General features: G+C 41.3%; 1 protein-coding gene across 4 annotated transcripts in view; it reads left to right on the forward strand.

The window, feature by feature from the left end:
* Positions 1-15,192, forward strand: part of CCDC87 (coiled-coil domain containing 87) — a 127,770-nt gene that overhangs the window by 72,749 nt on the left and 39,829 nt on the right. For 3 of the 4 annotated variants that reach the window (XM_077472313.1, XM_077472314.1, XM_077472315.1), the window contains 4 exons: positions 2,360-2,463; positions 3,955-4,070; positions 5,703-5,746; positions 9,281-9,418. In XM_077472313.1, the coding sequence (XP_077328439.1) occupies positions 2,360-2,463; positions 3,955-4,070; positions 5,703-5,746; positions 9,281-9,418 (402 nt within the window). The remainder of the gene's footprint in view (positions 1-2,359; positions 2,464-3,954; positions 4,071-5,702; positions 5,747-9,280; positions 9,419-15,192) is intronic. The other variant, XM_077472316.1, reaches the window with a different exon arrangement.

A 15,192-nucleotide genomic window follows, 5' to 3' on the forward strand; every position in this document is an offset into this window, starting at 1 on the left:
TCAAAATTCTTTTTAATACAATAAATAGATATAAAATAAAAAACAAATAAAAATAGTCATTATATTGTGTTTTTTTGTGTACTAAAATTTATTTTAGTGTATTTTTCCTGAAACTGTGTGTTTCATAAATGACTGCAGAATTAAGTGACATAAAAAAATGAAACCTATCACTATTTTATTCTCCAGTGCCTCTTTCCTTTAGAACAAACAATGTTTTGGGATTCTAAATCATTTTCTAGCAAAAAAAAAAAATGCTGATTTTACCATGCATGTGAAAATTTCAAAAATTGCCCTGGAATCTAGCTGTTAAAGATACAGCCAGATCCATAAATATTAGGACATTGGCTCAATTTTAATCTTTTTGGCTCTATACACCACCACAGTGGATTTGAAATGAAAATAACAAGATTTGCTTTAACTATAGACTTTCAGCTTTAATTTGAGGGCATTTACATCCAAATCAGGTGAACGGTGTAGTATTATCTTCTCATATTCAGCAAAATGCTTCAGAACTCTTTGGACAGCTCTTCACAGTGCAGATGGACAGTGACCCGAAGCATACTGTGAAAGCAATCAAAGAGTTTTTTAAGGGAAAGAAGTGGAATGTTATGCAATGGCCAAATCAATCACCTGACCTTAATCCGATTGAGCATGCATTTTACTTGCTAAAGTCAAAACTGAAGGCAAAATGCCTCAAGAACAAGCAGGAACTGAAGACAGTTGCAGTAGAGGCCTGGCAGAGCATCACCAGGGATGAAACCCAGCGTCTGGTGATGTCTATGCGTTCCAGACTGCAAAAGAACCAAGTATTAAAAACTGAAAGTTTGATGGATGATTGTTAATCTGTTCCATTACTTTTGGTCCCTTAAAAAGTGGGAGGCACAAATACAAACTGTTGCAATTCCTACACCGTTCACCTGATTTGAATGTAAATACCCTCAAATTAAGACTCAAAGTCTGCAGGTAAAGAACATCTTGTTTGTTTCATTTTGTGGTGGTGTATAGAGCCAAAAAGATTATAATTGTGTCGATGTCCCAATATTTATGGACCTGACTGTATGTGTAAACCATTTGACATTGTTAGATCTGGTTATTTACAACCAAGGAGTAGTGCAGAAACATGGGCTCAGCTCTAGGATATACCTTTATGGCTAATGCAGAGAGAGCTAAAAAAACACTGCTTTTACATGCCTTGAGAGTTTTCTCCTTTTTTTTCAGCCTGAAATGTTACTCATATATGTAACAATGTGTCAAATCTGGGAGTCCATTGACATGTGTTAGCAAGCACTTCTAGATAGAATACAACATCCCAAATTGGGACAGCTTAAAAACAAGGAGCTAAGTACAATTTTGAAATGAATTCATGGAATTTTATCTACCTGCTAGGTGTTCTAATTCTTTGGAGCCAATTTAGTGGTTCGGGCACCTTCACCAGACAACACAGCCAGATACTTAGCCTACACTGTCCGGGACTCTCCCTCCTCATTGGCTGAGATAGCAGCGAAGTGCCATTGGCTCTCACTGCTGTCAAAGTCAGTGAGCCAATGAGGAGAGAGAGCGGGGGGTGGACCAGGCCATGGCTCATGCCTGAATGGGCACAGGAAGCTGCGGCTCTTCTTGGGTGCCCCCATAGCAAGCTGCCCAGTCTCTCACAAGCATTCAGAGGCATGCAGTGCCTTAGATCTCACACTGAGATACATAGTTATAAGACTGCATGCACAGAAGTGCCTAGGTACCCTCGCATACCAGGAAGTGGACTGCTAATTTTCAAGAGGCATTCAAGAAAGTTATGCACAGTTAACATTTCAAAATGTTCCCCATAACATAGCAACTCTTCACTTTTTTAAACTTATGTCGCGTACACGTGACAAAATAAACTCTGATGGTTTTCCGATGGAGTTCCGCTGAAACGGTCTTGCCTACACACGACCACACCAAAGTCCGATCATCTAGAACGCGGTGACGTACAACACGTACGACGGGACTAGAAAAAGGAAGTTCAACAGCCAGTAGCCAATAGCTGCCAATGTGTCGTTTTTTGTCTGTCGGAACAGCATACAGACGAACGGTTTTCCCAATAGGAATTGATTCCATTGGAAAGATTTAAAACATGTTCTATTTCCAGGTCCGTCAGAATTTTCGTAAAAAAAAGTTAGATGAGGCCCACACATGATCGGAATATCCGATAAAAATATTCCGTTTGACGTTTTCTGCCAGAAAGTCCGACCGTGTGTACACGGCATTAGGGCTATTATTTTCAAACATATTTTGTTGATGTCTTAATGCCAGATCACTACTACACTGTTTTCCAATAATTTATGTTAGTTGGTTTATTTCTAAGTTTACATCCCTGTTTTAGGACCTGGATTACCTAAAGGTGATTTACCATTTATACAACAGTGATTCCGAAGATGAGGAGCAGGCACGTGTTGCTTTAATAAAGAAACAAGAAGAGAAAAAGAGGTTTGAATATTTAATCACCCTATGCATAAACACCAGTATAATTAGTGGTTCTATTATAAAGGAAAAATACATTTAATTATTCAAATTGTGAACATTTTTTATTTTATTTTTAGCACATAGCCATACAATGGTGCAAGTCTATAAAACATATACACTGTTGTTCACAAAGTCTACAATTCTGTTGAAGTTGTGGGTTGCAAACCTAATGCTTTTTCCCCAATCACAGAGGTTACTTCTTTTTTCAGTGTTCAAGTTCAAGGGAACAGAATTAACATGATCAAGCTGTTAGATGATCATTTGGATGTTTTGCTTCTGACATCGCTGTCATCTGCTATTATCAAATGTTGACTGCTTAGGCTGATGTCTTCGGTGCAATCCTTCTACTGGCAAGAAATTGCCAGTGGCAGGATTGCTATGAAGAACATAACAAGGTTAATTCTCACCTACTTGCATGCGTTGATGCTTTGCCAGCTGTATGAGCAAGGCATTGTTCTCTTGATGCCGATTTACATTCTACAGAGCTATCGGTATTAAGGAGTGATGACTTGCTGCCAAAGCCAGTGAAGGTGTGACACATACAAAAGCAGGTGAGTGTCTCATCGCACATCAGCCTTACTTACAACAGTAGTGAGCAATTGTAACATAACGATCATAAAACCCATTGTGAATTACCCAATATGCCATTGGATATCTAAATGATGTCATCATAAAGTAAAGCAGAAATTGGATTGTTGCTAACTATTGAAGTTTAGGTGTTAGCATCTATTTTTTTAAACCAGGAAAACGAAAACATGAAATTCATTTGGTTCACAATTCACCTTCAGATTTGGCCTAATTTGGTCTAATTTGTAGTATAAATACTGGATTTTTTATTCTTCAAAGAAACAAGGAAGGCGATTTGTTGCTATCTGTAACAGGTCCACTTTGCCCCGATCTTCTGTATTCCATAGTCACCATAACCAAGATTATTTATTTATTTTCCATAGTTTTTAGACATAATGAAGAATTAACTGTAAGAACAAGGTTTGGATAATATATGACGCCAGACTGTTGAGCTTTTTCTACACTGAATTCAACTTAAGTGCTGATTATTGACTACTAGGATTGTGATTTTTAATGCTGAGCCTTTAAAGGTAGATTGATTTATCCTGCTGTAGTAATATTATTTTATACCACTGCGCTTTTACTAATCAGATGGGAACACTTTATCAGCAGCAGCTTAAAGGTTTTTTTTTTTTTTTTTTCTTAATACATCCACAGGGTTGTGATTGTACAGAACATTTGTACTTTCTGTTAATTAAAAACCCCTGTGGAACAAGGGAAAGCTTTTACATTGTAGAGCCCTTATTGTTTTGTGTTCTGCATTTCCCTTGCCAAATTAATTTGCCAGATTCAACGGGGGGTCTATAACAGGCTGACTTTATTTTATTCATAGTAAAATGATTGTGTTCTTGCTGCTAATAATGATCATTTAAAAATATTTTTGCATAGGCAACGGGAGAAAAAGATTGCAGATCTGAGAGCAGAGAAACAAATTTACAGCCCCGGCATGTGGAATGTCAACAGCATAATGCTTGGGGGTCTTGGATCAGACCCACCCGTACAAGGTAATCTTACCTCTCAGATCTTTTACTATAAGTTACACCACTAAGCTTAAAGAAGCTCTGACTATAGCTCTCACTAAGGCTTAATGTCCATTGTGTAGATTGGTTGTGGCGTGATTGGTTGAAATAGGTTGTATTTTTGAAATGTACCCAGTGTAATAACTAAAATCAATCTGATTTAAGATTTATGTAATCCCCACATAACAGGAACAGGATTTAGACTGGGGGGGGGTGCGGCGGCTCTACTGCATGCACATGTGCTGGCAGTAAACATGCTGACATCAGGGCAGAGCAGAGAGGGTAGCATACCGGTGTCCTGCTGCTCCTTCACTGTCTAATCAGCAATCTCGGAATATGTTTAGGTCCTGCTGTAGTGCTACAGTGGAGATCCTAGACCTGGCAATGCTACCTGGCTTGTGTTTGATTTGGCTGTACATTATTAGAAATAATTTGACGTGTAAGATCATTTTTATATTGCGTTTCAGCTGTATATTTAGCTACTTACCTAAATAGGCAATATACACATTAAATACCTCAATTGGGTTGTTGGAATCGCATCCTTAGCATAGCTTTTTAATCATAACATTCTCTATACTATTGGTATAAATAAGGTCCTCCACACTGCTGCTCAAAAGAGACAAAAAAGGTAACTAGAGGCATTTTGTCAGCAGGAAGCTCTATGCTAGTTAAACTGTGCCTAATGCACTGTGTAATCAGGCAGGGCATAAAGGTTTCCTAGGCCTTCTCCCCTTTGATCAGCAATAGGCCTTGAAAGTCCTTTGCCCTGAATACAAAAAAAGTAAGAAAAAACATTGGTTCATTGGAGTCTGATGCGTACACACGACCGGACTTTCCGGCAGACTAGGTCCGAAGGGATTTGTCCGTCAGACAATCCGATCATGTGTGGGCTAGTCTGATCGTTTTTCGAAAAATAAATCCAAATGACCTAGAAATAGAACATATTTCAAATCTATCCGACACACTCAATTCTGATGGACTAAAATCGGGAAAACCGTTCGTCTGTGTGCTAGTCCAACGGACCAAATACAACGCAAGGGAAGCTATTGGCTACTGGTTATTGAAATTCCTTGTTTAGTCCCGTTTACGTCATCATGTTCAAAACGAACGGACTTTCGAACGGACTTAGTCCATTCGTGTGTGGCCAAGTCCATTAGTTCGGAAAGTCTGTCGGGAACTCAGCCCAAAAGTCCGTTGGGAAGACCGTCAGACCTAGTCTGCTGGAAAGTCCAGTCTTGTGTACGCAGCATTAGTGTGCATGGAGAAGCTGAAAGCAATCAGCTTCATTGTTCCTTGGAATCGGTATGCTCAGTGAAGTGACAAGTAAGACCGACTATCAAGAGTATATAAGATTCTTCCCTAGAAGAAGGTTTAAAAAACCTTTGTGATTTGCTTTATTAAATAAAATGTAACAGACATAGAATTTTTTAATGACAAATTCTGGACACATCATAATGTGCTGATAGTAGCAGAGTTGTCAGAAAATCTCTGTTTCCATTGCTGAGGTTCAGGAACTTGAATAACAATACATATATCTTTCTTCTGCAAAGTGTGTTCTTTGTACAATTACAGTATGGCCATTTAATAAACCATAGTTTTCACCTGGCTTATTTTCAGATGCTGACTTGGAACTAAAAGAATCACTGAATACTTCATCTCAGGTATTTTACAGTTCTTTAACCAATCTGCAGCACATTCTCCATAACCCCTTTAAAGCTAATTATGTGTGAATAAATTGTACATTTTAGCACCAGAAATCTAAATATGTTTGAAAAACTGGCAAAACAACTTTTTTTTTATCAAAGCTAAAGCTTTTCCAACATTTTGGATGCCATATTTGACTGCTGTGCCTTCCATAACATCTATCATATATAGATGTTATATATTATATTATATTATATATATCTATTAAAGAAAGTTCCTTATCATTTATCTGGGCGTTCTCTGAGCTCTAACAAAGTGAAGATGAAAGCTTAGTTATACCGAAACAGCAAAGTGAACAGAAAGCGGTTATCAATGATTGGCCAAATTTTGTGGCAGTATGGTTTTCAGCATTCTGAGTTTTACCAAGGCTGATGGTAAGTGCAGCTCCAGCAGTTTCTTTTCTTGTTGGCAGAGACATCACGCTCTGGATTGCAATTATTAAGGATGGCATTCAAACTATAGGTGAAGCACAAAATTCACCGCTGAGTAGAATGACTGAGGCTGCATTATGATTTAGAAAGCAGGAAGCTTAGGAGAGGACCTACTGATGCCAGCCATATTAGACCGGAACAGTAGCGATGAGGACAACTTTTCCTACAGTTGCTCTTTTCATTGTCAGTAGGCAGATGGAGGCATCTGGTGGCTTCAACAGACATTCTATCACCACCAAATACAGGTTAGGTCATCTTATGTTTGTAGGAGCCTTAATTAAGGTTAAGACCCGGAATTTGATGAAAACATTTTACAACTGTCATTCTTCTCATCACTAACACAAAGAAGCATTTCACGCAGAAACCAGTAAGATCATAGAAATAAGCATTTAGTTTTACCTTTTGTTGCTATATTTATAAGCTTCAAATGCACGTCAGGGTCCTAGGTTAAGTAAAAGCTATGTACAATTTCTTAAAAAGATTCACTAATCCTGTATTTACTACAGTGCCTTGAAAAGGTATTCCTTCCCCTTGAAATTTTCCAAATTTTGTCATGTTACAAACATAAACATAAATGTATTTTATTGGGATTTTATGTGATAGACCAATACAAAGTACCACATAGTTGTGAAGTGGAGGCAAAATGATAAATGGTTTTCAAATTTTTTACAATTACATTTGTGAAAATTGTGGGGTGCATTTGTATTCAGCCCCCTTCACTCTGATACCCCTAACCAAAACCTAGTGGAACCAATTGCCTACAGAAGTCACCTAATTAATAAATAGAGTCCACCTGTTTGTAATTTAATCTCAGAATAAATACATTTGTTCTGTTAAGCCCTCAGAGGTTTGCTAGAGAACCTTAGTGAACAAATAGCATCCTCAAGGCCAAGGAATACACCAGACAGGTCAGGAATAAAGTTGTGGAGACGTTTAAAGCAGGGTTAGGTTATAAAAAATTATCCCAAGCTTTGAACATCTCAAAGAGCACTGTTCAATCCATCATCAGAAAATGGAGAGAGTATGGCACAACTGCAAGCCTACCAAGACGTGGCTGTCCACCTAAACTGAAATGCAAGGAGTGCATTATTCAGAGAAGCAGCCAAGAGCCCCATGGTAACTCTGAAGGAGCTGCAGAGATCCACAGCTCAGGTGAGAGAATCTGTCCACAGGACAACTATTAGTCTGGCCTTTATGGAAGTGTGGCAAGAAGAAAGCCATTGTTGAAAAAAAGCCATAAGAAGTCCTGTTTGCAGTTTGCAAGAAGCCATGTGGGAAACACAGCAAACGTGTGAAAGAAGGTCAGATGAAACCAAAATTTAACTCTTTGGCCTAAAATTAAAATGCTATGTGTGGTGAAAAACTAACACTGCACATCACCCTGAACACACCATTCCCACCATGAAACATGGTGGTGGCAGCATCATGTTGTGGGGATGCTTTTCTTCAGCAGGGACAGGGAAGTTGATCAGAGTTGATGGCAAGATGGATGGAGCTGTCAGAAACCATGAACCAGACCGAGACAGAAGTACAATTAAATCACACTTGTTTATTATTAAAAAATAAAAAGGTAAATAGAGTAGGGGTAGTCAAAGCATAGCCAGAGTCCATTAACTGGATCGAGTAATCGGCCAGGCCAGAAGTCAGGGATCCAAGTGGATCAACAGCAAGCAGGATAAGGAGCCAGAAGGGATGTCAGCAAGCCAGTCTTTAAACAGAACCGCAGGAGATGGTTTCTTGTGATGTGACCAAGGCAAAGGCAGAGATGAAGTGAGCTGGACAGCTTTAAGTAGGCAGGTCAGATGAGCAGGATCAGGGACAGCTGGGTAACTGTGGAGAGAGATGAGAGCTGGCAATTAGCCGACAGCTGAGCAGCCAGCCCAGAGAAGGAAGCGCTAAGCCAGCCCTGACAGGAGCCAAATACAGGGCAATCTTAGAAGAAAACCCATTGGAGTCTGCAAAAGACTTGAGACTGGGACAGAGGTTTACCTTCCAGCAGGACAATGACCCTAAACGTACAGCTGGAGCTACAATGGAATGGTTTAGATCAAAGCATATTCATGTGTTATGCCGCGTACACACGAGCGAATTGTCCGGCGTACTTAGTCCGGCAAACAATCCGGCGGATAGTCTGGCGGACTTTCTACCGAACGGACTTGGCCACACAAGGACACACAGAAAGTCCGGCGTTTGCTAGTGTGATGACGTACAGCACGTACGACGGGACTAGAAAAAGGAAGTTCAATAGCCAGTAGCCAATAGCTTCCTTTTTCGTACTTGCTTCTGAGCATGCGTCATTCTTAGTCCGCCGTACTAGCATACTGACAAGCGCATTGTCCGCTGAAACCCAAGTCCGACGGGAAGATTGGAGTGCAAAAATACTTTCTTAGTCCGCCGGAGTTCACGCTGGAAAAGTCCGCTGAAGCCCACACACGATCAAATTGTCCGCTGAAATGCGTTTCGGCGGACTAAGTACGCCGGACAATCTGATCGTGTGTACGCGGCATTAGAATGGCCCAGTCAAAGTCCAGACCTAAATCCAATTGAGAATCTGTGGCAAGACTTGACTGTTAACAGATGCTCTCCATGTAATATGAGAGAGCTTGAGCTATTTTGCAAGGAAGAATAGGCAAAAATGTCACTCTCTAGATGTGCAAATCTGGTAGAGACATCCCCAAAAAGACTTGCAGCTGTAATTGCAGTGAAAGGTGGTTATAAAAAGTATTGACTTAGGGGGTCTGAATAAAAATGCACACCACACTTGTTAGATATTTATTTACAAATAATTTTGAAAAACATTTTATCATTTTCCTATTACTTCACAATTATGTGCCACTTTGTGTTGGTCTATTACATAAAATCCCATTTAAATAACATTTACGTTTTTGGTTGTAACGTGACAAAATGTGGAAAATGTCAAGGTGTATGAGTACTTTTTAAAGGCACTGTATAGGAATATTGCTTCATATAGTGATATATTCCTAGAGGATTTTATTTATTTATTTATTTTTCTACATTTGTTTCTTACTATTATACATCCTCTTGTATTTATGCCTTAAGGTAGATACACCTGCCAGTCATGTAGATCTTCAGAAGACGATAAATGCTATATGGAATGCACTTCACATACCAGAAGACCAGCGGCTGGATATGGCTATTAAATATAGTTCCAATGAGTACAGAGACCGGCTGCCAGAGGTAATAGATTTGTATTCCTAAATAGTGATGGACGAACGTTTCGCCCGGCGGTCGTTTCGCGGCGAATTTCCGACATTCGCGGTCCGCACGTTCGAACGCCTTTTTCCGTCGTTCGCCGCGGCGGACTTACGTGTTTAATGTATACAAGAACTTTAACCTTTGGTGACACGTTTATCATGTGATACAGGACAGCCAATTGAGACATGACAGCACATGGACACTTGGACATTCCCCCTAACCTATAAATACACCCGATCCGGTGGCCATTTTACATTCTTTCTTCTGTTACGATAGGGACAGGTTCCTGTGTGGAGTAGGGAGAGATAAACCACTAGCTATTTGGTACACAAAAGTTCTTTTCAGGACTGGTATAGGTGTTAGGTGTTGATAGGTTTGCTGTGCTGCTGATTCTTGCAGCAGCCTGAGTGTCTTTTGTTAGTTTAGAGAAAGGGAAAGGACGGTGTATGCTACAGGGACAGCCAGATTAGTCTTTCATCATCATCATCATCATCATCATCATTAGCTGTTACTATCAAGGTCCACAAAAGAGCTGTTCCAGTAACCACTAATCGTTCTCTTTTTTTGCCAATTTGTATAGGGACAGGAAGGAAGCAGTGTTGTCAGGCAGTGAGGGTAATTTTAAAGACTTGCTGTTATTATTAGTTCCACAAAGGTTCTTTTCAGGACTGGTATCAGTGGTACAGTAATAGGCTTGTACATGTATAATATTCTTTCTTCCAAATATAGAAAGGATATTATACTTGACTGCTGCCCTTCTGCTGCAGTCTGCTAAACATTCACAACTCACTTGTTCCACAAAAGTTCTTATAAGGACTGGTAACTTGGTATAGGGTGCTACGGTACATAGGCTTGAGTGCGGTACAGTCTGCTGTTCTGTAAGGACCGCTATCGGTCCACAATAGATAGGGTTGACGTGCACCACTGCTGACCGCTGCCCTATACTGCAGCAGTCCTTCAGCGGTATAGGGACTGACGTACAGTCTGCTAATCACTAACACACAACCTGCTTGTTCCACAAAAGTTCTTATAAGGACTGGTAACTTGGTATAGGGTGCTACGGTACATAGGCTTGAGTGCGGTACAGTCTGCTGTTCTGTAAGGACCGCTATCGGTCCACAATAGATAGGGTTGACGTGCACCACTGCTGACCGCTGCCCTATACTGCAGCAGTCCTTCAGCGGTATAGGGACTGACGTACAGTCTGCTAAACACTAATACACAACCTGCTTGGTCCACAAAAGTTCTTATAAGGACTGGTAACTTGGTATAGGGTGCTACGGTACATAGGCTTGAGTGCGGTACAGTCTGCTGTTCTGTAAGGACCGCTATCGGTCCACAATAGATAGGGTTGACGTGCACCACTGCTGACCGCTGCCCTATACTGCAGCAGTCCTTCAGCGGTATAGGGACTGACGTACAGTCTGCTAAACACTAATACACAACCTGCTTGGTCCACAAAAGTTCTTATAAGGACTGGTAACTTGGTATAGGGTGCTACGGTACATAGGCTTGAGTGCGGTACAGTCTGCTGTTCTGTAAGGACCGCTATCGGTCCACAATAGATAGGGTTGACGTGCACCACTGCTGACCGCTGCCCTATACTGCAGCAGTCCTTCAGCGGTATAGGGACTGACGTACAGTCTGCTAAACACTAATACACAACCTGCTTGGTCCACAAAAGTTCTTATAAGGACTGGTAACTTGGTATAGGGTGCTACGGTACATAGGCTTGAGTGCGGTACAGTCTGCTGTTCTGTAAGGACCGCTATCGGTCCACAATAGATAGGGTTGACGTGCACCACTGCTGACCGCTGCCCTATACTGCAGCAGTCCTTCAGCGGTATAGGGACTGACGTACAGTCTGCTAAACACTAATACACAACCTGCTTGGTCCACAAAAGTTCTTATAAGGACTGGTAACTTGGTATAGGGTGCTACGGTACATAGGCTTGAGTGCGGTACAGTCTGCTGTTCTGTAAGGACCGCTATCGGTCCACAATAGATAGGGTTGACGTGCACCACTGCTGACCGCTGCCCTATACTGCAGCAGTCCTTCAGCGGTATAGGGACTGACGTACAGTCTGCTAAACACTAATACACAACCTGCTTGGTCCACAAAAGTTCTTATAAGGACTGGTAACTTGGTATAGGGTGCTACGGTACATAGGCTTGAGTGCGGTACAGTCTGCTGTTCTGTAAGGACCGCTATCGGTCCACAATAGATAGGGTTGACGTGCACCACTGCTGACCGCTGCCCTATACTGCAGCAGTCCTTCAGCGGTATAGGGACTGACGTACAGTCTGCTAAACACTAATACACAACCTGCTTGGTCCACAAAAGTTCTTATAAGGACTGGTAACTTGGTATAGGGTGCTACGGTACATAGGCTTGAGTGCGGTACAGTCTGCTGTTCTGTAAGGACCGCTATCGGTCCACAATAGATAGGGTTGACGTGCACCACTGCTGACCGCTGCCCTATACTGCAGCAGTCCTTCAGCGGTATAGGGACTGACGTACAGTCTGCTCACTTCCTTGACCCAAAAAAGCACACCGTACTATATGCCCCTACCCTCCTCTTTGAAGAGGTTGAGCGGTGTCATATTTCTACTGGGGCTGCTTATGATATCCCTGTGCTGTGCTGACTTCCTCCTGGGGGTTCTTATTATGAAGGGATCACACTATCCCTGTGCTGTGCTGACTTCCTCCTGGGGGTTCTTATTATGAGGGGATCACACCATCCCTGTGCTGTGCTGACTTCCTCCTGGGGCTGCTTACGGTGCTGCTGTCAGTGCTGTATGTCACGGTGCTGCTGTCAGCGCTGTATGTCACGGTGCTGCTGTCAGCGCTGTATGTCACGGTGCTGCTGTCAGCGCTGTATGTCACGGTGCTGCTGTCAGCGCTGTATGTCACGGTGCTGCTGTCAGCGCTGTATGTCACGGTGCTGCTGTCAGCGCTGTATGTCACGGTGCTGCTGTCAGCGCTGTATGTCACGGTGCTGCTGTCAGTGCTCTGTATTACGGTGCTGCTGTCAGATGCCTCTATCACGGTGCATGTGTCATTCCGGTATGTCACGCTGCTGGTGATCATCTCCTGCACCCTCTTCTTTGCCTACCCTGGTCCCTGACCTTCCCTCTCCTCCATTGCCTTCATTAGCTCCATAGTCCTGAATTGTTAGAACAATTTCCCAAATAAAATAAAAATGCTTGTAGTTATCGATCCCAAATTCACCTCATACATGTATTATGTCATTGTCCAGATGGTGGGACTACGTTTTACCCCCTAATAATTACCACGTGGCCGCAAATTCGACATGAAGGTTTGCAAAGTTCGCCTCCCATTGAAGTCAATGGGGCCCGCGGCGAACGTTCGGTTTCGCGAACGTTTGGGTCCGTTCGCATTTCGCTTTCGCGAAACGTCCCGTCGGAAGTTCGTCCATCACTATTCCTAAACATATCATTACACTTGTAGTTTAAGTCATCTAGAAACATTATATTTTCAACAGTGTTATTCAGAAGTGTATTGCTACTAAATTAAATTATTATAATCATACAGGATCTATAAAGCTCCAACAATTTTTACATCACTTTGGAATATTAAAGGACAGTACAATTTACAATCCATTCCAATACAGGAGGGTTCAGAGGGCCATTGAGATACATTTTCCATCAAGACAAAACACACCATGTTAATATAAATAATACAAACAAGTGTAGTGCTACCCCACAAAAAAATATGTATAAAAATCACAAATTAAATAAATCTTACATGCATAAAGCATAAGTGCTAGATATAAAAATGTACAACATGCAATGCACAGTGAGGCCCCAATAGCCAAATGGTGTAATATTCCTCAAATAACAAATAAATGCTATAAATAAAAAATAAAAAAAATCCAAAGTGCAAATGAGTCCAAAGCAATCAAATTTTAAACAAGGTGAGCCATTTGTGATCTTCTTTCTAAAATTCCCACAGTTTGATGAAAGAAGCACTCCACCCAGTAACAATTAAGTCTGTTTACCTGCAGGTCTTGACTGCAAAACTTATAGGAAGTCAATACAGTGCGTTCCCCCAACAAAGGAAGGTATCAGTGACGGCAAAATCTTCACTCTCCTTCTGCCATAGATGATCCCCCAACTCATACCACCAAGAAAAGAACATAAAAATCAAAAGGAACGAATAGTCCTCCCTGGTGGATTTTATTTAAAGCAAATATATGTATACAAACAAAGAGAGCAAAGAACACCTTTCGTCATAAAGCATGCTCCGCTGATATAAGTCTGCTCCCATAGACAAATTGCTTACCACAATGTGTAATAGCTCTGGCACCGCAAGCATGATGTCATAGGCGCACAGCTCTGCCCCCTTTATGTGTTACATATCAGGACTTCTTCAGCACATCATGGATGATTCAGCTTGTTTAAGATTTGATCACTTTGAACTCATTTGCACTTCAGTCTTGTTTTATTTATTTATGACACTTATTTGTTATTTGAAGATTATTGCACCATTTGGTTATTGGGGACTCACTGTGGATTTCATGTTGCACAATTTTATATCTAGCACCATGAGATTGATGTATTCTTATGCTATATATGTGTATAATTTATTTAATTTGTGATTTTGCATTATTGCAGTTAACAATATTAACTGTTTTGCATTATTCATATCATAATTTACATTCCTGTTTGATAAATATGTATTCAGCTATTATATGAGGTCAAATCATGTTGGCACATGGTACATGCAGTTTTTTTTTTGTCTATTAAGAGTCCATGGTATAGTATAGGGCTATGCACTGTGCCCCCACACATTGTAAAATATAGGAGAAAATTGAGTACTGTCCGTGATACTTTTTTTATTTGCACTGACATTCAATTTTTCAGGAAAAGCTTTCAGGGTACGTGCCCTTCGAGGTCCAAGCAGTATTGATTCACAAATGTAAAAGATAGAAAAAATTGTTTGGTTCTCTAATTTAGCTGCAGCTACGATCGTCAGCTCTTGTGATGGGAAAGAGATTGGGTGCAGTTCTGCTGGGGGGGTTGGGGGGCGGTCCCTGTTTGTAGGAGGAGGAGGACTGTGAGGAAGATGACCCACTCGGTTGCCACTACCAGTCTCCGAAAGAAGGGATTTCACTGTGATTGAGAGAACCACAATCAGTGTGTGGAATTACTGTTGAGCTTCTGGGAACTTTATATATATACACACACAGTATATATAATTGTATGTGTCAATTACTACTAGACGTGCGCCGTCAATAAATTCATTTTGTTTCGGTTCTGTTTCGTATTAGCCGTGACTTCCTCCTGGGGCTGTACCCCTGCTGTGCTCATTATGAGGGGCCCCGACCATACCTGTGCTGTGCTCATTATGAGGGGCTCCCACCATCACTGTGCAGTGCTGACTTCCTCCTGGGTTTGTACCCCTACTGTGCTCATTATGAGGGGCTCCCACCATGCCTGTGCTGTGCTGACTTCCTCCTGGGGCTGTACCCCTGCTGTACTCATTATAAGGGGCTCCCACCATCCCTGTGCTGTGCTAACTTCCTCCTGGGGCTGTACCCCTGCTGTGCTCATTATGAGGGGCTCCCACCATCCCTGTGCTGACTTCCTGGGTTTTTAACTTCATCATAATGAATAATCATAATTATTATGACAATAATAAAACAATATTAACGAACATTCTTATTTTGTCCAATTCTGAATCTCCCATTGACTACCAGTACCAGTCTCCCACTCCCATATTAAACAAGGTG

The sequence above is a fragment of the Lithobates pipiens genome, unplaced genomic scaffold, assembly GCF_037356315.1.
Source record: "Lithobates pipiens isolate NorthernLeopardFrog02 unplaced genomic scaffold, aLitPip1_a1.2 Scaffold_8, whole genome shotgun sequence".
Lineage (NCBI taxonomy): Eukaryota > Metazoa > Chordata > Amphibia > Anura > Ranidae > Lithobates > Lithobates pipiens.